Here is a 27,375-nt window from a genome sequence, read left to right as displayed (position 1 = left end):
TGGTAAAGCAGCAACGTTACATATAGAAATGAAGGAAAGATGTACATGTGAATGATAAAAGAGCACGAAAACTCAACAGCAAACCGACAACAATGTCATTTCATAAGCTTTTGTTTATTAACATTTTGTGTAACTCAAAACCCAAATAAAAGAAAGAGCAACAAAAGAGAAAAAAAGAGAAGCAGCAGTGGGGTTCATCATGCCAGCAGAACACGTGATGTCAAACATGTTATCTGAACTCTGCAACTTCCCTTAAACACACACACAAACTACAACTGAACAGAGCTTATCACAGCGGATTTCCTCTTAAACACACACACTAAATAAAATGTAAAGTATATAATAATGATTAAAACTGAAAAGTTAAACTAAAAAAGCAGGTGATCCTGTGAATAAACATCACGGTTTCAGATCACGGGTCAGGGCAGCAGATCAACCGTTCAACACATGCGAACACCTGCACAGTTACACACCTTTACATCCGCACTAGAGTTCATTGACTTCGGTCATGTTAAGATCTCAAACTTCAAATGAAGATGTCTTCGAAACATCTCCGTATCACACATCATCAAACTACTGTAACTTCATTCAAAATAAAATCCTCATTTCATATTTCAAAATGTCTTTCGTCACGGCTCTCAAAAGAAAAACCTTTACCTACAAATCACACGTTCATGTCAATGACCTTTGACCTGTCTACATCAGCACTCAACACACTTACAGGTCATTCCTCGGGCATCACAACGACTGATTCATTTCAGTCAACAGAAGAAAGTGAATCGATTCATTTGAATGTTTTCTGATAACTGCTGTTCTCATGTACGTAAGTCAGTATGATGTTACTTGTTTAAAAAAGTGTTGAATAAAAAAGCTTTCCTGTAGCTGGCGCTAGAAAATGCCAAGGTCATGGGTTCGACCCCAGGGATCGCACATAGTCAGAAACAAAAGTATAGTACAATGCAATGAAAGTTGTGTTGGATAAAAGCATCTGCCAATTGCATAAATGTAAATGTGACATCACACTCACAGGTGTGTTCATCCTGCAGACTGTACTCCCAGCATGCAGGAAACTGCTTCTGTGTTATTGTGAGGTATTTGTGTGTTATTTGCTTTAAAGGGGAAGTTCACCCAAAATTGTACTTTGTGTGATGTGTTACTCGCCCACTTGACGTTAAACATGTTACGAGAACTTCCGGCATCTTCAGAGCACAAATGAAGATATTGAGGTGACATCCCAGAGATTTCCAGACCTCCTCAAAAGCACTAAAGACGTGGTAACAGCTCAGTTGAATTGTTCTGAAGCGACAAGAATTCTTTACGTGCGAAAAACAAAGCAAAATACAGACTGGACGATAGCACACAAACATATGCGTCAAAGTGCTCTCGTCCAAGAAGAAGACGAAGAAGTGCTCTCGTGAACACGCTCCATACACCGACAACACAGAGGAGAATATATCCATTAAAGTCGCTATTTTGGTTTGTTTTTCTCACAGAAAGCATTCTCGTCGCTTCAAAACAATTCAACTGATCCACTATGAGCAGATTGACCGATGCATTTTTGGGTGAAACTGCGGTCAGAAATAAACACAGGAAGTAAACTTACATGAGACGTGAAAAACAAGCTCCACTCACAATCTTTAAAATCTCACAGATGCTCACATGAAGGCACTGAGGCAACACGACAAGTGTGTAGTTTTGTGCGTTTGGATCATTGACTAACGCAGCAAACACAATAAAAACAACATACGCAATGACAAGATGACAAGAATAGCTGAAACACATCAGCTCTGTGACTAACACATTTTTGTACCAATTGTGTACTCTTAATTGTGTTAGAGCACTTTAAAGTATGGAAAGTCAATACACAGTCAACACACACACACATGCCTCAGACACACCCCAGAGCTGACAGAGCCTGTTAAAGTGCCCGATGTCACACACACACATCATCAGACGGGGGTTTCTTTGCTCTTCAGGTCTGGCGCGCTGAACTGTCGTCTCATGCGTGGGGGGGTGATGTACCCCTGGGGTTTGTGGTTGTATGTCCAGCTGCCCCCGCCGTGCCCGTGTGCTGCAGTCTGGTGATAGTTGTGGGGGGCGGGCCAATGATTGTTGTGCGTCTGCGCGTAAGCTGCGCCATGAGGCCCAGGTGACTGTCGCCGATATCCCCCGCGGCCCGCCTGCTCAGATCCATTCCTGCGATGCCCATTGCTATAGTAACCCTGATTGCCGGGCAAGGCAGAGCCATCCAGCGAGTTGCGCCTGTGCTGCCACTGCTGTGGAAAGGGATTGCCGTTGCGACGAGGTGTGGAAGGGCGACCGGGAGGAGGTGCATGCATGGCGGCAGGCAACTGAAAGGGAACAAGAAGTACCGGCACACCGGGGGCCGGGCCTCCACTATCACCGCGTTCCTCTTTAGCGTCGTTAGGGCTCCAGGAGACCCGATGCTGCGGGTTGCTCTTGAAGGGGAATTTCAGCTTGCAGTCCTGTGGGGGAATGAAACGGCCCGTACCGGGAAGATGGACCACTCCCTCTACTCCCCCCGGCCCCCGGCGCAGCAGTTTAGTGATCTGCTGCTGCTGAAGGTTGTGCAGACGCGTCTGCTCCTGTTTGAGCCAGCGCATACGGCCCCTGCGGAAGGCGGCGTCTTCTTCCATCAGCCGTGTCACCCGTTTCTCTTTGGGGAGGTGCTCCATCGAACCACACCCATCCTCCTCATCGCTCCCTCTCTGAATGCACTCCTCGGTTTGATCCTCTGACGATCCGTCATCCTAAACACACAGACAAACAATTACTGCACACGCCAACAACTGCGTGTGTGTGTGTGTGTGTGTGTTTGTGTGCATGCCACCTGCTGTACTGCCGGTATGATGCTCTCCATCTTCATCATTCGATCTCTGAGGGCTTTGATCTCCTCGTCCTTTGTGTTGTTCTGCTCCTTGACCTCTTGTAAAATATCTGTCAGTTTGTCGATGTGCGCTTTCAAATCGTGCACGCCACTCTCCCCGCCGTCTGTGGCCTCCTGCGTACGTTCATCTCCCCATCCCACAGTCTCCCACACGTCCTGCGCCACCTCTCTCCACACGTCCTTCTCCGCCACTTCCCGTCTGCCGTACATGCGGCACAGTTCCTTCATCTTGACGATGGCCAGCGCCTCGATCTCGCGGCGGGAGTGTCTGAAGTCACCGAGCGCCACCTCGTAACAGATCTCCTTGACCGCCTGCAGCTTCAGGTCGCTCAGGGTCACCTGCTCGGGGTCTTTGCAGATTCTCCTGCGCTGCGGGATCTGGTAGACTCTTAACGGCTCGCGCCGCTTGCCGCTACTGGGCAAGCCGCAGCGCTTCACAATGGACTGCACCTGACGGACGGACAGAAATCAATTCAGACGAGCTGTTGGACTCTGGCAGGGTTGTTACACCTTCTGCTTGACTGTTGAATACCTTGTTAGGTGGTAGTTTCTCTCTGAGGGAGGAGATGAGTCTCCAGCTCTCCTCACATGAGCGTTTATCAGAATCATCTCCACTGTCCGAATCTGCATACTGAACACATGACATCATCATTCAGCATGACGAGCATCTGAGAACAACATTTACAGTCTCGTCTGTTTGTTGTTCTCTCTCACCAGTCTGTGTTGTTCCAGCAGTAGATCTGCTTCCTCTTTCTCTCGCCGGTACTGTGTCTCCACATCCTGTAACCTGACACAAAGACACACAGCCAGCTGAAGTTAACATCAGCACACTCACGCGCACGTCTTTCTCTCTGACCGTCTCACCTCCTCTCCATCTCGAGTTTAATGTCGATGCCCTGTTTCTCCAGCAGCTCTTTCTGAGCGTAATTCCAGTCCACCGGCTCCCCCTGCAGCTCAAGGCAAGTACTGCGCTCTCGCTCCAGACGCGCCTGCTCCGGGTGGTTGAACCTGAAGACGTGGTTCTTGCCCATGACGATGCGGTTTCCTGAAACACGACAGGTTCATGAGGAGAGAGACGGATGTCTGCACATGAACACACACACACATACTGACCCTGTCGTAGCGTCTGACGCTCACTGATCTGTTTCCCGTTCACATACGTCTCAGCTCCATCCAACGGCTCCAGAATCACCTCCACTAGACAGACAGACAGACACAGATCTATGTTTGCTGTGTTTAGTGCTTGTGATAAGAAGACTGAATCTTCACAGCGGGTTCAGATGGGATCTGGGTGTTATGTAGTGTGATGACAGAAATATGAGCGCCTGTGAAACAGACAGAAGTGTGACAGACACCAGAAGTGTTTCACTCTTTAATAACTGTTGATCGTTCAACTTACTGACTGCTAACACCTCATTTAAATTTAAAAGACAAGACAGACAGAAGGACAAACACACAGACAGAAAGAGAGAGAGACAGACAGACAGACACACACACACACACACAGAGAGAAAGAGAGAGACAGACAGTGTCTGTGCGGAAGGATGAGAAGAATCAAATAAACATGAAAATCACATCAGGAGGAGAGTCAAGATGGGTGAAGTTATCAAGCAGGTGTGTGTGGAGGAAGGACAGATGGGCGGAGCTCATAAATTGATTGATGTTTTAGTTGATACCTGTATCAAGTCCCAGCGACTGTTCCGACGACAGAGAGAAAAATCATCACAGTACATGAGTGTGTGTTACTCACACAAACATTCACACACCTGCCCTGTCCCTCCTTATATTTCCCTGTTGTAGAAATCATCCCGTAGAACAAAAACCATGTGTGCGAAACTGAAGAGTCCCGCCGTGAGAAGAGAGTAAATCAGGGTATATACAGAAATCATGGAGCTAAATTTAATACATTTTAAGACCTCATCTTCACTTCAAGCTCTAATGGTACAATGGCGACACTTTAACTCACATTTCCTATATACTGATGGATAGTAAGACAGCACAGAGTTAGTGATAACTCCTTAATAATGGGAAAAAAACACAAGAGGATTCATTGAGTGATGAACCCAATGCAAGGTTTATAGAAAGAGAAACAAGGCGACGCCTTCAAGGAGGCGATCTGGGCTGCTTTTGAATGTGGGCAGGACACAAACGCAAACGGACATGACAGACAAAGGGCCGCTCATGGTGAAGAAGTCCAGCCTGCGGACAACATGTTTCAATGCTGTTTCAGTGAGCACTGGCAGTGCAGTGTCCAATCTATGTGTGTGTGTAAGTGTACGATATAACTACATTATAGGCAGCGCGTTGATTTCAAACATTGATTAAACTGACTGGAACTACCTGTGGATTCAACAGTTTTAATGCACACCTTCCATCCAATCCAAATGACCATGGTATAATAACATTTCATCATTTATCCAAAGACACTTACAGATGAGAAGAACAACATCAACAAAAGACACAAACAATGTGTCTAACACACATGCAGACACACACCATAACACACACACATAGGTATGCACACGCACACACCACATACAATCACACAAATGCACATACTACAACACATTCAATCACACACATGCACACAGACAGGCATGCAAACACACACACACGCACACACAATCACAAACAGGTATGCGCACGAATGCACATAGACACACACCACATACAATCACACAAATGCACATACTACAACACATTCAATCACACACATGCACACAGACAGGCATGCAAACACACACACACACACAATCACAAACAGGTATGCGCACGCATGCACATAGACACACACCACATACAATCACACAAATGCACATACTACAACACATTCAATCACACACATGCACACAGACAGGCATGCAAACACACACACACACACGCACACACAATCACAAACAGGTATGCGCACGAATGCACATAGACACACACCACATACAATCACACAAATGCACATACTACAACACATTCAATCACACACATGCACACAGACAGGCATGCAAACACACACACACACACAATCACAAACAGGTATGCGCACGAATGCACATAGACACACACCACATACAATCACACAAATGCACATACTACAACACATTCAATCACACACATGCACACAGACAGGCATGCAAACACACACACACACACAATCACAAACAGGTATGCGCACGCATGCACATAGACACACACCACATACAATCACACAAATGCACACACACCTATGCACGCGCAAACCACAACACATTCAATCACACACATGCGTGCACACATTTTCACCTTCTCCATTGTTGTTAATGTGGCTGTAAAAGATACAGTGCTGCTCTTTAATGAACTGACCACTCAGCTTAATGTCCACATCCTTCTGACCGACCCTAAACAACACACACATCTCTTCAGATCAATCAAATGATAATTCAATCAATAGGTCATCTCATTTCCAGGTCACATTTACAAATACATGCGATTATTCTACATAAAAACATTCAGATTTTAACAATGAACACACAATTCTGAAATAACAATCAGGTAACACACACTTACTTGGTCACTCCCTCTTTGATGTAATACAACAAACACTCTGACATCAGTGGATCTTCATTGAGATTCACCAGGTGAGGCGTCTAAAACAAACACACAGAGAGTTAAGTACACACATCTCTCTGTGGTGTGTGTGTGTTTGTGTGTGTTTACTGACCCCTTTAGGTGAGAACACTCCTACAGTTCCTCCATCTTGTTTAATAGAGACTCCCATCTCAGCAAGAACCGACTCTCTTCACATGGGACACAGAAACATGTTACTGTGTGTGTTCTCTCACTACACAACTGTCCAACTAACAAAACCACCACATGTTCTTTTCACATGACAATCAAATGATTTTATTCTGGTGTTGGTGTTTAGTTCGACCTTTCTAATCGAATGGACTCAGTTTTTCTCAGTTTCTCTTCCCACGTCTCGTTCAGCTCAGAGATGATCTTCTCTGTTTCCTGCAAACACACAATCATTCTTTGATCTGGGGTTCTGTTCCATACTTACGTTTTTGTATTCCATCCTCTCATACCTTCAGTCTCTCGACTGCTTCTTCATTAGTTATTATCTCGCCCTGAAATTCTTCTAATTGGGGATGTCCATCCACAGGGGCGGGGTCGTCTCCTGTGCCATGCGCTGTGATTGGTGAAGCTCCATTATAGGCGGGTCCAGCAGGCAGGAGAGTCACAGCGACACGGTTATTGTTGACTTCAGCAGCTACAAGAGAAACAGAGTTTCAGTTAAACTCAATATTAAAAATGACACCGTCAGCTGACATCAATGTGACCAGAATAAATGACACGACATGTGGGTTCATTCATCAATTAATTCACAATGAATCAAAGTTCAATATTCACTGAGAAAAAAGACATATGTGGTGTGTGTACCTGTAGGTGTAGTGTGTGTGTGTGTGTGTTTACCTGTAGGTGTGGTGTGTGTGTGTGTGTACCTGTAGGTGTAGTGTGTGTGTGTGTGTGTGTGTGTGTGTGTGTGTACCTATAGGTGTGGTGTGTGTGTACCTGTAGGTGTGGTGTGTGTGTGTGTGTGTGTGTGTACCTGTAGGTGTGGTGTGTGTGTGTACCTGTAGGTGTGGTGTGTGTGTGTGTACCTGTAGGTGTGGTGGGTGTGTGCGTGTGTGTGTGTACCTACAGGTGTGGTGTGTGTGTGTGTGTGTGTGTGTACCTGTAGGTGTGGTGTGTGTGTGTATGTGTGTGTGTGTGTGTGTACCTGTAGGTGTGGTGTGTGTGTGTGTGTGTGTACCTGTAGGTGTGGTGTGTGTATGTGTGTGTACCTGTAGGTGTGGTGTGTGTGTACCTGTAGGTGTTGGTGTGTGTGTGTGTGTGTGTGTGTGTGTGTGTGTGTGTGTGTGTGTGTGTGTACCTATAGGTGTGGTGTGTGTGTACCTGTAGGTGTTGGTGTGTGTGTGTGTGTGTGTGTGTACATATAGGTGTGGTGTGTGGGTGTACCTGTAGGTGTGGTGTGTGTGTGTGTGTGTACCTGTAGGTGTATACCTGTAGGTGTGGTGTGTGTGTGTGTGTACCTGTAGGTGTGTGTGTGTGTGTGTGTGTGTGTGTGTGTGTGTGTGTGTGTGTGTACCTGTAGGTGTGGTGTGTGTGTGTGTGTGTGTGTGTGTACATAGGTGTGTGTGTGTGTGTGTGTGTACCTGTAGGTGTGGTGTGTGTGTGTGTGTACCTGTATGTGTGGTGTGTGTGTGTGTGTGTGTACGTACATAGGTGTGTGTGTGTGTGTACCTGTAGGTGTGTGTGTGTGTGTGTGTGTGTGTACCTGTAGGTGTGGTGTGTGTGTGTGTGTGTGTGTGTACCTGTAGGTGTGGTGTGTGTGTGTGTGTGTGTGTACCTGTAGGTGTGGTGTGTGTGTGTGTACCTGTAGGTGTGTGTGTGTGTGTGTGTACCTGTAGGTGTGTGTGTGTGTGTGTGTACCTGTAGGTGTGTGTGTGTGTGTGTGTACCTGTAGGTGTGGTGTGTGTGTGTGTACCTGTAGGTGTGTGTGTGTGTGTGTACCTGTAGGTGTGGTGTGTGTGTGTGTGTGTGTGTGTACCTGTAGGTGTGGTGTGTGTGTGTGTGTGTGTGTACCTGTAGGTGTGTGTGTGTGTGTGTACCTGTAGTAGTGGTGTGTGTGTGTGTGTGTACCTGTAGGTGTGGTGAGTTGTCTGAGTCCCTGTGCCAGCAGCAGATCTCTGAGTCGGTTCACCTCCTCCTTCAGCTCTCTGATGAGACGAGCGTTAGGATCCTCATTGATCACAGCATTACAGCGAATCTGCTTCGCACGATCAGCATATCTACACATACACACACACACAGCTTTATGAGAGGACGGTCGCAGGACATAAACACATATTGAAGATGAAGTGATGGACACCTGAGGGTGCTGAGTGTTTCTTCATAGTTGATGTCTGCAGGACTGAGAGCAGCGATCATAGCCGTACGAGAATTACCACCTGAAACCCACACACATCTCATTCTCTCAATTTCAATTCAAGTGTGCTTTATTGCCATGACAAAATGTACGTTCGTGATGAAGTGATTGATAAAGTAATCAAATCAAATAAAGTGTGTTGTCTCTGTTTTGTGTATGTGTCTCACCCAGGTTCTCTTTCAGTATCCAGGTGAGCACAGAGTCTCTGTAGGGAATGAAGTCAGATTTCTTTCTTTTGCTGGTTTGCTGTTTGTAAGATAGAAACACAAACACACAATAAGATCACAGAGTAACACACAAGAGCTCCTTAACTAGAAGAAATGTTGTTACCATTTCAGCCAAAGCAGAGATCACCTTCCCCAGCGTAGTGAGAGATTTATTAATGTTAGCACCTTCCTGTATGTGAGAGCGTCACAGTAGTTTCAACAGAATATCAACAGTCAGTTATTTGTGTCATGATTATTGTCAGTATTGTGACAGTAGTGTAGCACCTTTAATCTCACGCCTTTGGCTCCTGATGAATCTGCTCGTTCACTGCCGGCCAAATCCACCAGACTCACCTTACTCACCTGGAACACACACACACGCTTATCATACACATCTCACACACACACTCTTTACATTTATCAACAAACACACACGCGCACACACACAACATTTATCAACAAACACACACGCGCACACACACACGCACACACACAACATTTATCAACAAACACACACTTATCATTCACATCTCACACACACACACACACACTCACACAGACACACATGCTTATCATACACATCTCACACACTATTTACATTTATCTACAAACACACACTTATCATTCACATCTCACACACACACACACACACACACACTTATGATTCACATCTCACACACGCATGAACACGCACAGACCTTCTCTGTTTGGAGGTTGGTCATGTGATCTTGGCGATGTTGAGTGAAGATGATGGTGAAGACAGCGTGAGAGCGACTGCTCGTCTCATTCATGTTCGTCGCTGCTACCGTCCTGATCAAATTAATCAGTCAATCACATGAATGTTTAATGCTGGCTGAAGTGCAGCAGATATGATGAATGTTACCGGGCCTTGTTTCCGGAGTCCATGAGGTCTCTGATGTCATCAAATGATGTCACAGCCAGTTTGGACAGGTCCTCTACATATGGACCCATGATGGGATGTTCTCGCACCCGGAGTGCTCCTTTACTCTTTGGGTTCAACAGATCTCTTACTCTCTCACAGTAGATCTCCATGAACGACACCTACACACACACACACACACTATGAAGACTCTTGTCTTGTCTTTGTTATGCTGTAACATGAAGAGAATGTGTGAATCTTCACCTCTACAGAGTAAGACAGCTCAGGGTCTGTGTTCTCACACATGCGTTTGAACAGATCTTCACACATCTGCAACACAACCACAGACCTGTTATGAAATACACACATACAACCCCAGAGGACACTCACATACAAGAAATTCACATTTATGCATTTGGCAGACGCTTTAATCCAAAGTGACTTACATTGCATTATCCTATACATTTATACACAGGTATCTGCAATCCCCTGAGATCCAACACACAACCTTGCCTTGTTAACACAATGCTCTTACCACTGAGATACAGGAAAGCTGATTATTTGTATTTACATATTTGTATTCGAGTATGGTTGATCCCTGGGATGGAACTGAGCCACAGGAAAGCCAATACAACACAATACTGCTCAGCCCAAAAAACATTTACCAGTAATATAATGAGGTGTGTGCGTACCTGTGGTATAATGCCGTGCTGTCCGCATTCTTGTTTACCCATCATGGTGTAGGATTTTCCTCCTCCAGTCTGACCATAAGCAAATATACACACATTATATCCCTCGAAGGCATGAAGCAACATTTCCTCACCGATGTCCAGATACACCTGACGCTGAGACACAAACCCTGGGTCATCCTCCTGTGCACACACAACCATACGAGTTAGATCCTCTCACACACACCTTCAGTTTCCTTCTAGATTTATACAATTATAAAACACACACTAGACTAACATCAAACCCACACAACCCTGTCAACTTCATTGCATTTATAACATAATACAATCAGTTACTCAAAGAGACAATGTAGGACCATATGATTTCTGTGATGCCGAATCCAGGCGTTAGAATGGAATTTGAGGTAGAACACGGAATCTTGCAGTCTCAATACTTGATTATTTTGCTCAAGTATATTTATCGAGTATCTATATCATTATGTTTTTACTTTGGGAAAATTGTACTTTACTACATTATGAAGAATATATAGCTATATACTATATATATATTTTTTTAGTTTACTCCACTACATTTCACCTTTAATACTTAAAGAGTACATATTTAACTACTACTAACCTTAACATATTACATTTCATGCAGTGTGTAATGTTGCTGTGTGTGAATGTAAGCAGTCGACCAAGTTGTAAAGCCGAAAGTGAATAAATAACAAAGTCATTGATTTGGAAAAAGGGAGTCGACTCTGAATCACATAAACGGGTCGTGGACTAGTTCCGATTTGAGAACATTTGTGGATTAACGTCACTACATATAGTCCCTGCCTACATTTAGCTAGGACTGACCCTAACTCCCCCAAACACTGTAGCCCGTGAGCCTAGACCAATCCCAGCAGACTAGACCATCTGACCAATCAGATCAGAGTAGGAGGGGATTGGACGGATGATTCGCCAAACGAATCATTTGAGTCAGTCAAGTAAGGTAAGAAAAACTGCCTTTTATAATAAAAAAAAAATTATGTACGGAAAGTACTTTTACTTTTAATGTAAAACTTGCCATTTATTTTTCTAGTTGAGTAAGAAGTATGATATGCCGTGCTTTATAATGTATGGAAGTAAAATATTTCCAAAGTAGAAACACTAGTAAAAAGAGTGAAGATACTTGATCCCGGAGAGTAAATTGAACAGCAAATACAATTCAATGTGTGCAATAAATAACATCAGTGGATTCAGATGCGGTTCAAATCTGCCTGTTCTGCGTGTCTGTGAATGATTCCAGTGGTTTCCTGTAACGTTACCACACGCATGACACTTCTGTTTACAGCATCTCGCCAGATGAGGTTAATATAGATTAACCATGACACACACTCATGAATAAACTATTGTAGATTATATCATATCCCTGCTGACCTCTCTCTCTACCAATCTCTTCTCTCTACTTTCTCTGTAGACGTCACCTTCGCAAAAACAGATTACTACCACTCGAGGATCTGCAACTCTCCGGACTCTCGAACACTCTTCAAAACCTTCTCTGCTCTCCTCTGTCCGCCTGCTCCCGCACCTTCATCTGAGTTAACAGCTGCTGATTTTGCATCGTTCTTCGTAAAGAAAACAACCGCCATCAGCAGCCAGTTTTCTACGCCACCACCTGTCGAACCCGCCCACATCCCTGACACGTGTGTGCTCCCCGCCTTTTCTCCTCTGTCTGAAGCTGATGTTTCCAAGGTCATAGGTTCCAACCACCCTACCACCTGCCCACTGGATCCCATCCCCACCCATCTCCTCCAGGCCATCTCTCCAACGGTTGTGCCTGCTCTGACCCACATCATCAACTCTTCGCTCACCACTGGGACATTTCCCGCATCACACCGCTTCTAAAGAAACCCACCCTTGACCCTACACTGCTAGAAAACTACAGGCCTGTCTCCCTTCTTCCCTTCATCGCCAAAGCCCTGGAGCGAGTTGTGTTCAACCAGCTCTCCTCCGACAGCTCTCCCTAGACAGCAATCAGTCTGGGTTCAAGACCGGTCATTTCACAGAGACTGCACTGCTCTCAGTCATCGAAACCCTGAGACTGGCAAAAGCATCATCCATGTCATCTGTGCTCATCCTACTGGATCTGTTTGCTGCTTTTGACACTGTGAATCATCACATCCTCTTGTCTTCTCTCAGTGCTATGGGTGTCTCTGGAATGGCGTTGCAATGGTTTGAGTCCTACCTCTCGGGTAGGTCATTCAGAGTATCCTGGAGAGATGAGGTCTCCGCGTCCCAACAGCTCAACACGGGGATGCCACAGGGCTCAGTGCTTGGACCGCTACTCTTCTCCTTTTACATGACATCTCTCGGCTCGGTCATTCATAAGCATGGCTTCTCTTATCACTGCAATGCCGACGACACACAACTCTACTTGTCATTTCAACCGGACGATCCGACGGTCTCTGCTCATATCGCGGCATGCCTGAGTGACATCTCGCTTTGGATGAAGGATCATCACCTGCAGCTAAACCTGGCAAAAACGGAACTGCTTGTGATCCCGGCCAACCCAAACATTCACCACAATCTTGCCATTCGACTAGGCTCATCATCTGTCACACCATCCAGCACAGCCAGAAACCTGGGGGTGTTAATCGATGATCGGCTTAACCTCACAAGTCATGTTGCCAGCACCACCCGGGCCTGTAGATTCAACCTCTACAAAATTAGGAAAATTAGACCTTTCCTATCAGAGCACTCTACGCAAGTCCTAGTCCAGGCTCTTGTCCTGTCCAAACTGGATTATTGCAATGCGCTTCTGGCTGGACTTCCTGCTTGCACAATCAAACCTCTCCAGATGATCCAGAATGCGGCGGCAAGAGTGGTCTTCAATGAACCGAAGAGAGCGCATGTAACTCCGCTCTTCATCAGGTTACACTGGCTCCCTGTCGCTGCCCGCATAAGGTTCAAAGCTATGCTCCTCGCCTACAAGACCACCCCCGGGTCCGCACCATCGTATCTCCACTCGCTAATGCAGACTAGAGGTCTTCTCGGGTCCAAAGATCTTTACCCGACCTGAAAATGACCCTAATCACTTTTTACCCGAACCCGAGACAGACCCGATAACGTATTTATTTAAAAGCCCCAACCCGAGACAGACCCGATAACGTTAGACCCGAGTCCGACCCATCGTATATATATTTTTTAAACCCGACTAGACCTGAATGTAAACCGACGTTTATTAATGAAATTGATATGGCAATGAACACGTTGATCCTCTTGTTTTGCTCTGGCAAATTGCGCAAACTGAGGCTAAATGGGTTGTGCCAGTTTTAGCTGAATCAAATCTAAATAAGTAGGTATGGCGACATAGCAACCACTCGCGCGAACATTCTGTCTCAACAATGTTTTCCAAACCGCGTAGTACTGAAATGCGCGCGTCTTTTAATATCTACTTCTGGTCGCCTGGTGGAAGTATGTTTTTCCTGAATACGATGGTAACTACATCGAGTGCAAACCCCTGCAGCGTTGGAAACTTCGGGATTTCAATTCTAAGGTGATTTCAGATCACCGCGACTTTCTGAAGATTTGCGTGGCTTTCAACCGATCGGCTGAGGGTTGGAGGAGAGTTGGTAACTAAACGCACACACACAAGCGACGCGCTGTTATTGTACAGGATAGTTCGGGTCTTCCTCGGGTCAATTAAGCAAAACAATTTTTACTTTATATTACCCGAGACCCGAAGACACTAATAATATACCTGACCCGTGTCCGAAGCTCCCGTGAATCTTTTAGACCCGAACCCGCTCGGGTCTCGGGCCGGACCTCGGGTTTTCGGATCTAAGTGGACCCGTGAAGACCTCTAATGCAGATCTATGTTCCTGCCAGATCACTGCGGTCTGCAAAGGAACAACGACTAGTGGTACCATCCCAAAAAGGAAAAAAGTCACTCTCCCGTACCTTCTCTGGATCTGTTCCACATTGGTGGAATGATCTACCAGCTGCTACAAGATCAGCAGACTCGGTTGCCATCTTTAAAAAACGCATCTCTTCCATCTACACGTCTCTGATTGATTTATCCTAATTCTTTTCCCTTTCCTTCTTAAAAAATAAAAATAAAATACTAACCTCACTATTCTTAGCTTTGTATACTGTGCTGGGCTTTAATGGACTAGTTTGATGCACTTATGTATTTTGTTGTTATTATTGCTTCCAATGTTTCCTCATCTGCTAAATGACTAAATGTAAATCCTCAAGTAGAGTAAATGTACTAGTAAAATAAAAGAATCATGAATTTAAGTAGGTGTAAAAAGCAAAAGAAACACTGTAGTAAATAGGTGTCTTACAATAGTTCATGAGTAAATGCTGCAGTATACAGAAGTATTCTTAATGAGGTATTGAACACTTAATTTTCATGTTTTAATATTGTATAGTAAAAAAAGGGGGAAAAGACAGAAATAAAGAAAAAAAAATTACGCAATTAAATTAATAAATGTCTCCATGTGTTTGTTTCAATAAATTGATTCTAATAATAACCAAACCTGTACACACACAGTCTAACAGGACTCTTACTGTTGTGTGAGACCAGTAGGAATAATCAAAGGTGAAATTCTTTGCTGCTTCTTTGGGTTGTTTTGGGTTCCAGATACCTGTGATATAAACACAAGTGTACACAGATTAATAGAGTCATAATAACAAGAGAGGGATGACACTTACACTAGAAGTATTTCTGCAGTCTAGGGATCTGTCATTAACACAGGTGTGTGTGTGTGTGTGTGCATGTGTGTGTGTGCGTATACTCACAGGTGGTGTTCCCCTGCATCTGTATGACACATTTTGCATCACGGCTGTTTTCACGGGTGTTGAAGGGCCGAACTCTTACAGCAACCTTCACTGAAGCTGCCATTCTAAAACAAACACAATAGCCAATGTTTGTTAGGCCCTCATAAACACAATCAACTCAACAGACAATCATGTGACATCATCACAACAGAAGTGAAAGAATGTACATCTGAAGTGAACAGAAAACACAGACTCATAAAATAGAAGAGAGAGTGCTTTGGCAATGTTAAAATGAATTTAATCATGCCAGTAAAGCTTCTTTGAATCATGAGAGAGAGAGAGACTGGGTAACAGCACTGTAGACTATTTCACCACAGATCTTAATCCAAACTCCCTCCGAGCGCTCACATTCAGCCCACCAACCCCATTATCAGCTCACAGTACAGTCTCCAAACCTGACACAGATACATCAAACCAAACTCACCTTCATACCCTAAAACACACATACAGATGGAAAATAAATAGTCTAGATACACACCAAAGCCAAATTCATGAACCAAAATTCTAAACCTACTGAAAAAATTCCTAGATACTCCATTCCCACACAATAACGACAGTGTAAATTTAGCAGTAGACAGGATTCACCAAATATTTACCATATCTGCTACACTATCTAACCTAAAATCCACAAACACAAAACCAAACAAGAAGCCTGTAAATGAGAAATAGTTTGACAACGAGTGTAAAAACCTTAGAAAAGACGTAAGAATTCAATCAAATCAGAAACACAGAGATGCTAACAATGTAAACACACGCCAACTCTACCATGAAAAACTTAAAGAATATAAGGACACAAGATACACGAATCAGTTAGGAGGAATTGAACCATCTCTTGAAACGAACTGCTTCTGGGAACAGTGGAACGCACGTAATAAATCCCACCATGAAGATTTATCCATTCAGATCAGAGACTTGTGGATAAACCACTTCTCTAACCTCTTTAGTAATATAAACAAGAACCATGAACAAACTACCCTACACAACAAACTATGCACTCTAGAGTCAACAATGAAACATGACCAAAACACTTTAGATTCTCCAACTACAATCATCGATCATGGCATCCTAAATGAGATGATTCAATACACCACCACAGACAAACTCACACTCGCCATTCCTATCATCCTTAGTGCAGCTTAGTATATTTCCCAAGATCTGAAACCAAGGTCTCATCACTCCAGTCCATAAAAGCGGAGACAAATTCGACCCTAATAATGACCGTGGAATTGTGTCAACAGCATCCTAGATAAACTCTTCTGTAACATTATTGACAGCAGACTTCTCCATTAGCTGAACGAAATGCCAAATGGGTTTCCAACCAAAATACCAGATCACATATACACTCTTCCTACTTCAATTGACAGAGAAACAAACCAAAATAAAAAAAGCTCTTCACTCAATCTGGCATGAGGGGCTTTTTCTTTAGTTAATTCAATGAGGCATCGGAGGAAAAACCTACGATATCAATATACATGAATATGGCAACAAGCACACAGACTTTCTTCTCCAGAGTCGTGGAGTGAGACAGGGCTGTAGTCTATTCAACATATACATGAATGAATGAGCTGGAGCTCTAGAACAGTCACCAGCACCCAGTTACACCTCACTAGACATTGAAGTGAAATCCCTTCTGTTTGCAGATGATCTGGTGCTGCCGTCACCCACAGAAGAGGGTCTACAGCAACATCTAGACCCCTGCATACTTTCTGTCAAACATCAGTTAACCTTCAAAACGCTCAAATCATGATATTCCAAAAAAGACCCAGTCACCTAAATCAATAACACAATTTCAAAGTAAACAACATGCCCCTAGAGCACACACAGAACTACACATATCTTGGTGTAAACATGAGTAACACTGGAAACTTAAACAAGGCTGTGAATGACCTGAGAGACAAGGCACCAAGAGCCTTTTATGCCATCAAAAATAACTGAATTCCAACTGGAATCTGGCTGAAAATAATCCAATCAATGAAGCAATGGCGCTGTGTGGATGTGAGGTTTGGGGTCCGCTCACCAAATGAGACAAACCGCCAATAGAGACTCAATGTGTGAAAACATTCTACAGGTACAGAGGAAAAGCCCAAACATCACCTGCAGAGCAGAATAAGGACTATATCCACTTAAAATACAAATAAAGAGCGTTAAGATTCTCCAGTCACATTAAGAACAAGAAAATACAGAGACACTCCCTCACAAAGCCTTCAGCCCCTTCATCCAACTGATCTCACAACTACAGCCCAAAACATGCCCAACACAACCCCAAATCTCAGCCGGATTAAACCAAACAAGACAGAAATCAATGTGAATGCCATCTGTGTCAGAATACCTCACAAGCGTATAAGAGCCTAAAGTAAGAGAAGTGTTGATCATGTACAGACTCAGACACACATGGACACCAAGAGAAGAGCGACTGTGTCCACACTGACCACACAATCAGCAGGAAACAGACTACACACACACATCAGAGAGTTCACACACTTACACAAACAAACATCAACAAAACGTCACACACACTGAGAGAATCAAACCTGCTGCAAGATCTGTCAAGTCCTGCCACGACCAAACAACAACCAGACACAACACACAGACACAACACTGAGACACAACACACAGACAACACACAGACACAACACTAAGAGAAAACACACAGACACAACACTGAGACACAACACACAGACAACACACAGACACATCAATGAGACACAACACACAGACAACACACAGACACATCACTGAGACACAACACACAGACAACACACAGACAACACACAGACACATCACTGAGACACAACACACACAACACACAGACAACACACAGACACATCACTGAGACACAACACAAAGACACATCACTGAGACACAACACACAGACACATCACTGAGACACAACACACAGACAACACACAGACACAACACTGAGACACAACACACAGACAACACACAGACACATCAATGAGACACAACACACAGACAACACACAGACACATCACTGAGACACAACACACAGACAACACACAGACAACACACAGACACATCACTGAGACACAACACACACAACACACAGACAACACACAGACACATCACTGAGACACAACACAAAGACACATCACTGAGACACAACACACAGACACATCACTGAGACACAACACACAGACAACACACAGACACAACACTGAGACACAACACACAGACAACACACAGACACAACACTGAGACACAACACACAGACAACACACAGACACAACACTAAGAGAAAACACACAGACACAACACTGAGACACAACACACAGACAACACAAAGACACAACACTGAGACACAACACTGAGACACAACACTGAGACACAACACACAGACACATCACTGAGACACAACACACAGACACAACACTGAGACACAACACACAGACAACACACAGACACAACACTGAGACACAACACACAGACAACACACAGACACAACACTGAGACACAACACACAGACACAACACTAAGAGAAAACACACAGACACAACACTGAGACACAACACACAGACAACACACAGACACATCAATGAGACACAACACACAGACAACACACAGACACATCACTGAGACACAACACACAGACAACACACAGACAACACACAGACAACACACAGACACATCACTGAGACACAACACACAGACAACACACAGACACATCACTGAGACACAACACAAAGACACATCACTGAGACACAACACACAGACACATCACTGAGACACAACACACAGACAACACACAGACACAACACTGAGACACAACACACAGACAACACACAGACACAACACTGAGACACAACACACAGACAACACACAGACACAACACTGAGACACAACACACACAACACACAGACAACAAAAAGACACATCACTGAGACCCAACACACAGACAACACACAGACACATCACTGAGACACAACACACAGACAACACACAGACACAACACTGAGACACAACACACAGACACAACACTGAGACCCAACACACAGACACAACACTGAGACCCAACACACAGACAACACACAGACACATCACTGAGACCCAACACACAGACAACACACAGACACATCACTGAGACACAACACACAGACAACACACAGACACAACACTGAGACACAACACACAGACACAACACTGAGACACAACACACAGACACAACCCTGAGACACAACACACAGACACAACACTGAGACCCAACACACAGACACAACACACAGACAACACACAGACACATCACTGAGACACAACACACAGACACAACACTGAGACACAACACACAGACACAACCCTGAGACACAACACACAGACACAACACACAGACACAACACACAGACAACACACAGACACATCACTGAGACACAACACACAGACACAACACTGAGACACAACACACAGACACAACACACAGACACAACACACAGACACAACACACAGACACAACACACAGTCACATAACACAGACACATCACACAGACACAACACACAGACACAACACTGAGACACAACACAAAGACACATCACTGAGACACAACACACAGACAACACACAGACAACACACAGACACATCACTGAGATACAACACACAGACACAACACTGAGACACATCACTCAGACACAACACACAGACAACACACAGACACAACACTGAGACACATCACTCAGACACAACACACAGACAACACACAGACACAACACTGAGACACAACACAAAGACACATCACTGAGACACAACACACAGACACAACACACAGACACAACACTGAGACACAACACACAGACAACACACAGACACAACACTGAGACACAACACACAGACAACACACAGACACAACACTGAGACACAACACACAGACAACACACAGACACAACACTGAGACACAACACACAGACAACACACAGACACAACACTGAGACACAACACACAGACAACACACAGACACAACACTAAGAGAAAACACACAGACACAACACTGAGACACAACACACAGACAACACAAAGACACAACACTGAGACACAACACTGAGACACAACACTGAGACAACACTGAGACACAACACACAGACACATCACTGAGACACAACACACAGACACAACACTGAGACACAACACCCAGACAACACACAGACACAACACTGAGACACAACACACAGACAACACACAGACACAACACTAAGAGAAAACACACAGACACAACACTGAGACACAACACACAGACAACACACAGACACATCAATGAGACACAACACACAGACAACACACAGACACATCACTGAGACACAACACACAGACAACACACAGACAACACACAGACACATCACTGAGACACAACACACACAACACACAGACAACACACAGACACATCACTGAGACACAACACAAAGACACATCACTGAGACACAACACACAGACACATCACTGAGACACAACACACAGACAACACACAGACACAACACTGAGACACAACACACAGACAACACACAGACACATCAATGAGACACAACACACAGACAACACACAGACACATCACTGAGACACAACACACAGACAACACACAGACAACACACAGACACATCACTGAGACACAACACACACAACACACAGACAACACACAGACACATCACTGAGACACAACACAAAGACACATCACTGAGACACAACACACAGACACATCACTGAGACACAACACACAGACAACACACAGACACAACACTGAGACACAACACACAGACAACACACAGACACAACACTGAGACACAACACACAGACAACACACAGACACAACACTAAGAGAAAACACACAGACACAACACTGAGACACAACACACAGACAACACAAAGACACAACACTGAGACACAACACTGAGACACAACACTGAGACACAACACACAGACACATCACTGAGACACAACACACAGACACAACACTGAGACACAACACACAGACAACACACAGACACAACACTGAGACACAACACACAGACAACACACAGACACAACACTGAGACACAACACACAGACACAACACTAAGAGAAAACACACAGACACAACACTGAGACACAACACACAGACAACACACAGACACATCAATGAGACACAACACACAGACAACACACAGACACATCACTGAGACACAACACACAGACAACACACAGACAACACACAGACAACACACAGACACATCACTGAGACACAACACACAGACAACACACAGACACATCACTGAGACACAACACAAAGACACATCACTGAGACACAACACACAGACACATCACTGAGACACAACACACAGACAACACACAGACACAACACTGAGACACAACACACAGACAACACACAGACACAACACTGAGACACAACACACAGACAACACACAGACACAACACTGAGACACAACACACACAACACACAGACAACAAAAAGACACATCACTGAGACCCAACACACAGACAACACACAGACACATCACTGAGACACAACACACAGACAACACACAGACACAACACTGAGACACAACACACAGACACAACACTGAGACCCAACACACAGACACAACACTGAGACCCAACACACAGACAACACACAGACACATCACTGAGACCCAACACACAGACAACACACAGACACATCACTGAGACACAACACACAGACAACACACAGACACAACACTGAGACACAACACACAGACACAACACTGAGACACAACACACAGACACAACCCTGAGACACAACACACAGACACAACACTGAGACCCAACACACAGACACAACACACAGACAACACACAGACACATCACTGAGACACAACACACAGACACAACACTGAGACACAACACACAGACACAACCCTGAGACACAACACACAGACACAACACACAGACAACACACAGACACATCACTGAGACACAACACACAGACACAACACTGAGACACAACACACAGACACAACACACAGACACAACACACAGACACAACACACAGACACAACACACAGTCACATAACACAGACACATCACACAGACACAACACACAGACACAACACTGAGACACAACACAAAGACACATCACTGAGACACAACACACAGACAACACACAGACAACACACAGACACATCACTGAGATACAACACACAGACACAACACTGAGACACATCACTCAGACACAACACACAGACAACACACAGACACAACACTGAGACACATCACTCAGACACAACACACAGACAACACACAGACACAACACTGAGACACAACACAAAGACACATCACTGAGACACAACACACAGACACAACACACAGACACAACACTGAGACACAACACACAGACAACACACAGACACAACACTGAGACACAACACACAGACAACACACAGACACAACACTGAGACACAACACACAGACAACACACAGACACAACACTGAGACACAACACACAGACAACACACAGACACAACACTGAGACACAACACACAGACAACACACAGACACAACACTAAGAGAAAACACACAGACACAACACTGAGACACAACACACAGACAACACAAAGACACAACACTGAGACACAACACTGAGACACAACACTGAGACAACACTGAGACACAACACACAGACACATCACTGAGACACAACACACAGACACAACACTGAGACACAACACCCAGACAACACACAGACACAACACTGAGACACAACACACAGACACAACACTGAGACACAACACACAGACACAACACTAAGAGAAAACACACAGACACAACACTGAGACACAACACACAGACAACACACAGACACATCAATGAGACACAACACACAGACAACACACAGACACATCACTGAGACACAACACACAGACAACACACGGACAACACACAGACACATCACTGAGACACAACACACAGACAACACACAGACACATCACTGAGACACAACACAAAGACACATCACTGAGACACAACACACAGACACATCACTGAGACACAACACACAGACAACACACAGACACAACACTGAGACACAACACACAGACAACACACAGACACAACACTGAGACACAACACACAGACAACACACAGACACAACACTGAGACACAACACACACAACACACAGACAACAAAAAGACACATCACTGAGACCCAACACACAGACACATCACTGAGACACAACACACAGACAACACACAGACACAACACTGAGACACAACACACACAACACACAGACAACAAAAAGACACATCACTGAGACCCAACACACAGACACATCACTGAGACACAACACACAGACAACACACAGACACAACACTGAGACACATCACTCAGACACAACACACAGACAACACACAGACACAACACTGAGACACAACACAAAGACACATCACTGAGACACATCACTCAGACACAACACACAGACAACACACAGACACAACACTGAGACACAACACACAGACACAACACTGAGACACAACACACAGACACAACCCTGAGACACAACACACAGACACAACACTGAGACCCAACACACAGACACAACACACAGACAACACACAGACACATCACTGAGACACAACACACAGACACAACACTGAGACACAACACACAGACACAACCCTGAGACACAACACACAGACACAACACTGAGACCCAACACACAGACAACACACAGACACAACACACAGACAACACACAGACACATCACTGAGACACAACACACAGACACAACACTGAGACACAACACACAGACACAACACACAGACACAACACACAGACACAACACACAGACACAACACACAGTCACATAACACAGACACATCACACAGACACAACACACAGACACAACACTGAGACACAACACAAAGACACATCACTGAGACACAACACACAGACAACACACAGACAACACACAGACACATCACTGAGATACAACACACAGACACAACACTGAGACACATCACTCAGACACAACACACAGACAACACACAGACACAACACTGAGACACATCACTCAGACACAACACACAGACAACACACAGACACAACACTGAGACACAACACAAAGACACATCACTGAGACACAACACACAGACACAACACACAGACACAACACTGAGACACAACACTGAGACACAACACACAGACAACACACAGACACAACACTGAGACACAACACACAGACAACACACAGACACAACACTGAGACACAACACACACAACACACAGACAACAAAAAGACACATCACTGAGACCCAACACACAGACAACACACAGATACATCACTGAGACACAACACACAGACAACACACAGACACAACACTGAGACACAACACACAGACACATCACTGAGACACAACACACAGACAACACACAGACACAACACTGAGACACAACACACAGACACAACACTGAGACACAACACACAGACACAACACTGAGACACAACACACAGACACATCACTAAGACACAACACACAGACACAACACTGAGACACAACACACAGACACAACACTGAGACCCAACACACAGACAACACACAGACACAACACTGAGACACAACACACAGACAACACACAGACACATCACTGAGACACAACACACAGACACAACACTGAGACCCAACACACAGACAACACACAGACACAACACACAGACACAACACACAGACACAACACACAGACACATAACACAGACACATCACACAGACACAACACACAGACACAACACACAGACACAACACACAGACACAACACACAGACACAACACACAGACACAACACACAGACACAACACACAGACACAACTCTGAGACACAACTCTGAGACACAACTCTGAGACACAACACACAGACACAACACACAGACACATAACACAGACACATCACACAGACACAACACACAGACACAACACACAGACACAACACACAGACACAACACACAGACACAACACACAGACACAACACACAGACACAACTCTGAGACACAACTCTGAGACACAACTCTGAGACACAACACACAGACACAACACACAGACACAACACACAGACACAACACTGAGACACAACTCTGAGACACAACTCTGAGACACAACTCTGAGACACAACTCTGAGACACAACTCTGAGACACAACACACAGACACAACTCTGAGACACAACACACAGACACAACACTGAGACACAACTCTGAGACACAACACACAGACACAACACTGAGACACAACACTGAGACACAACTTTGAGACACAACTCTGAGACACAACTCTGAGACACAACTCTGAGACACAACACACAGACACAACAAACAGACACAACACACAGACACAACACTGAGACACAACTCTGAGACACAACACTGAGACACAACTCTGAGACACAACACACAGACACAACACTGAGACACAACTCTGAGACACAACACTGAGACACAACTCTGAGACACAACACACAGACACAACTCTGAGACACAACTCTGAGACACAACACTGAGACACAACTCTGAGACACAACACACAGACAAAACACTGAGACACAACACACAGACACATCACTGAGACACAACACACAGACAACACACTGCGACACAACACACAGACACAACACTGAGACACAACACACAGACAACACACTGCGACACAACACACAGACACAACACTGAGACACAACACACAGACAACACACTGCGACACAACACACAGACACAACACTGAGACACAACACACTGAGAGACAACACACTGAGACACAACACACTGAGACACAACACACAGACACAACGTTCAGTCACATACCTGGTTTAACGCAAAGTGCCGAATGTGTGTGTGTGTGTGTGTGTGTGTGTGTCGGTCAGGCGCTCCTCAGAAGAATCAGATCAGCTGAAGTGTCGGTCTGATGAAACGTTTAACCGACAATGAAACCGGAGGACACGGGCGGGGGCGCGAGGCGAGGCTGGATTGACTCTATTAATGCAGATTCTACAGTAAATCTGACGATATTTGTGCTGCTGCAGGAGATTTCCGTTGTCGTTAAATCCCAGAGTCGCTTGTGATTCCCGCTGCTGTCACGAGCGCCGGTGAGAAAGTTTCTGAAGGAGGCCGCGCGCGTCTGATCCCCGCTATTCGGCCAGTGACGGTGATCTCGCGCCGGTGGGGGTTAATCGGTGTGTGTTGAGTGTAACGGCGAGATTTGTCGGGAATATAACGTAAAAAATGTACAGAAAAAGTCTCCGCTGGCCGCGGTGTATGCGTGCGCGCGCCCCCCGCCCGTCCGACCGTCCCGACCTCGCGCAGCCGTCCGAGTCCAGCGAGTGACGTCACGAGGGCGAACCGGACACCGGGGCGGAACCTTAAACACACATTCACAGTCCACGACATTCTTTAACACACACGCATTGATCCTTATGAGATTGTTCGGTGATGCTGCATCTGACACGTTTAATGTATAGAGATGTGAATGTCAACCTTTTTCACTTTTTTGTACTAATTAAAGTTATACAAATATTCCACAGCTTATATAGCGTGACCACAACATTGTATTTTGCTTAAAAAATGTCTGAACACAAATCCAGATTTTTAGATGTTTTATCTTATGTTACTGCATTTGAAAAAGTCCCCAGCTAACAATTTTTGGTTCCCAGAACGTTAGATTTTGGTTCCCCGAACGTTCGCTTTTGGTTACATAAAATAACCCATTCTGGGAACGTTCCCCAAAAAATAACCAAAAGGGAACCATATGGGAACGTTAGGGGAACGTTCTGTGTTTGCTGGGTCATCTTGTGGACGCCTAGTGGCCGGTGTCTGTAGGACATTCAGAAAGAAAGTATACGACGATAACAAAATCAAACTGTTTAAACCTTTAAACACACGTGACTCGACTTGTATATGTCTGGCATATTTAAATCTCAATTGTAAATGTTC

The 27,375-nt window shown here is 44.8% G+C and overlaps 1 protein-coding gene across 1 annotated transcript; it reads right to left on the bottom strand.

Annotated features, from left to right (window-relative positions):
* Positions 1-94: 94 nt before the first annotated feature.
* LOC306907079 (kinesin-like protein KIF1C) lies at positions 95-26,760 on the bottom strand. Its single transcript, XM_079478917.1, has 23 exons — positions 26,251-26,760; positions 15,416-15,519; positions 15,185-15,261; positions 10,649-10,828; positions 10,221-10,286; positions 9,960-10,138; positions 9,775-9,886; positions 9,362-9,439; positions 9,201-9,266; positions 9,038-9,116; positions 8,814-8,892; positions 8,585-8,733; positions 6,967-7,151; positions 6,813-6,892; positions 6,603-6,678; positions 6,449-6,528; positions 6,185-6,279; positions 4,022-4,105; positions 3,773-3,953; positions 3,623-3,695; positions 3,441-3,539; positions 2,852-3,358; positions 95-2,771 (listed from the first exon to the last, which is right to left on the bottom strand). Exons 2-23 carry the CDS (start codon positions 15,516-15,518, stop codon positions 1,950-1,952), a joined length of 3,450 nt encoding a protein of 1,149 aa, XP_079335043.1. The 5' UTR covers position 15,519; positions 26,251-26,760; the 3' UTR covers positions 95-1,949.
* Between the last annotated feature and the right edge of the window lie 615 nt (positions 26,761-27,375).

The sequence above is a fragment of the Barbatula barbatula genome (assembly GCF_947034865.1).
Source record: "Barbatula barbatula genome assembly, chromosome: 17".
Taxonomy (NCBI): domain Eukaryota; kingdom Metazoa; phylum Chordata; class Actinopteri; order Cypriniformes; family Nemacheilidae; genus Barbatula; species Barbatula barbatula.
Note: the sequence above shows the minus strand (reverse complement) of the source record. Positions and strands in the feature narration are given on the sequence as shown.

What these genes read in the sequence shown, in the direction of transcription:
- LOC306907079 (XM_079478917.1), bottom strand. Translation starts at nt 15,518, where the DNA reads ATGGCAGCTTCAGTGAAGGTTGCTGTAAGAGTTCGGCCCTTCAACACC. An exon ending in GATGCAGGGGAACACCACCT is followed by an intron (nt 15,262 to 15,415) that starts GTGAGTATACGC and finishes TTTATATCACAG; the next exon opens with GTATCTGGAACCCAAAACAA. An exon ending in CATTAACAACAATGGAGAAG is followed by an intron (nt 4,106 to 6,184) that starts GTGAAAATGTGT and finishes CTGTCTGTCTAG; the next exon opens with TGGAGGTGATTCTGGAGCCG.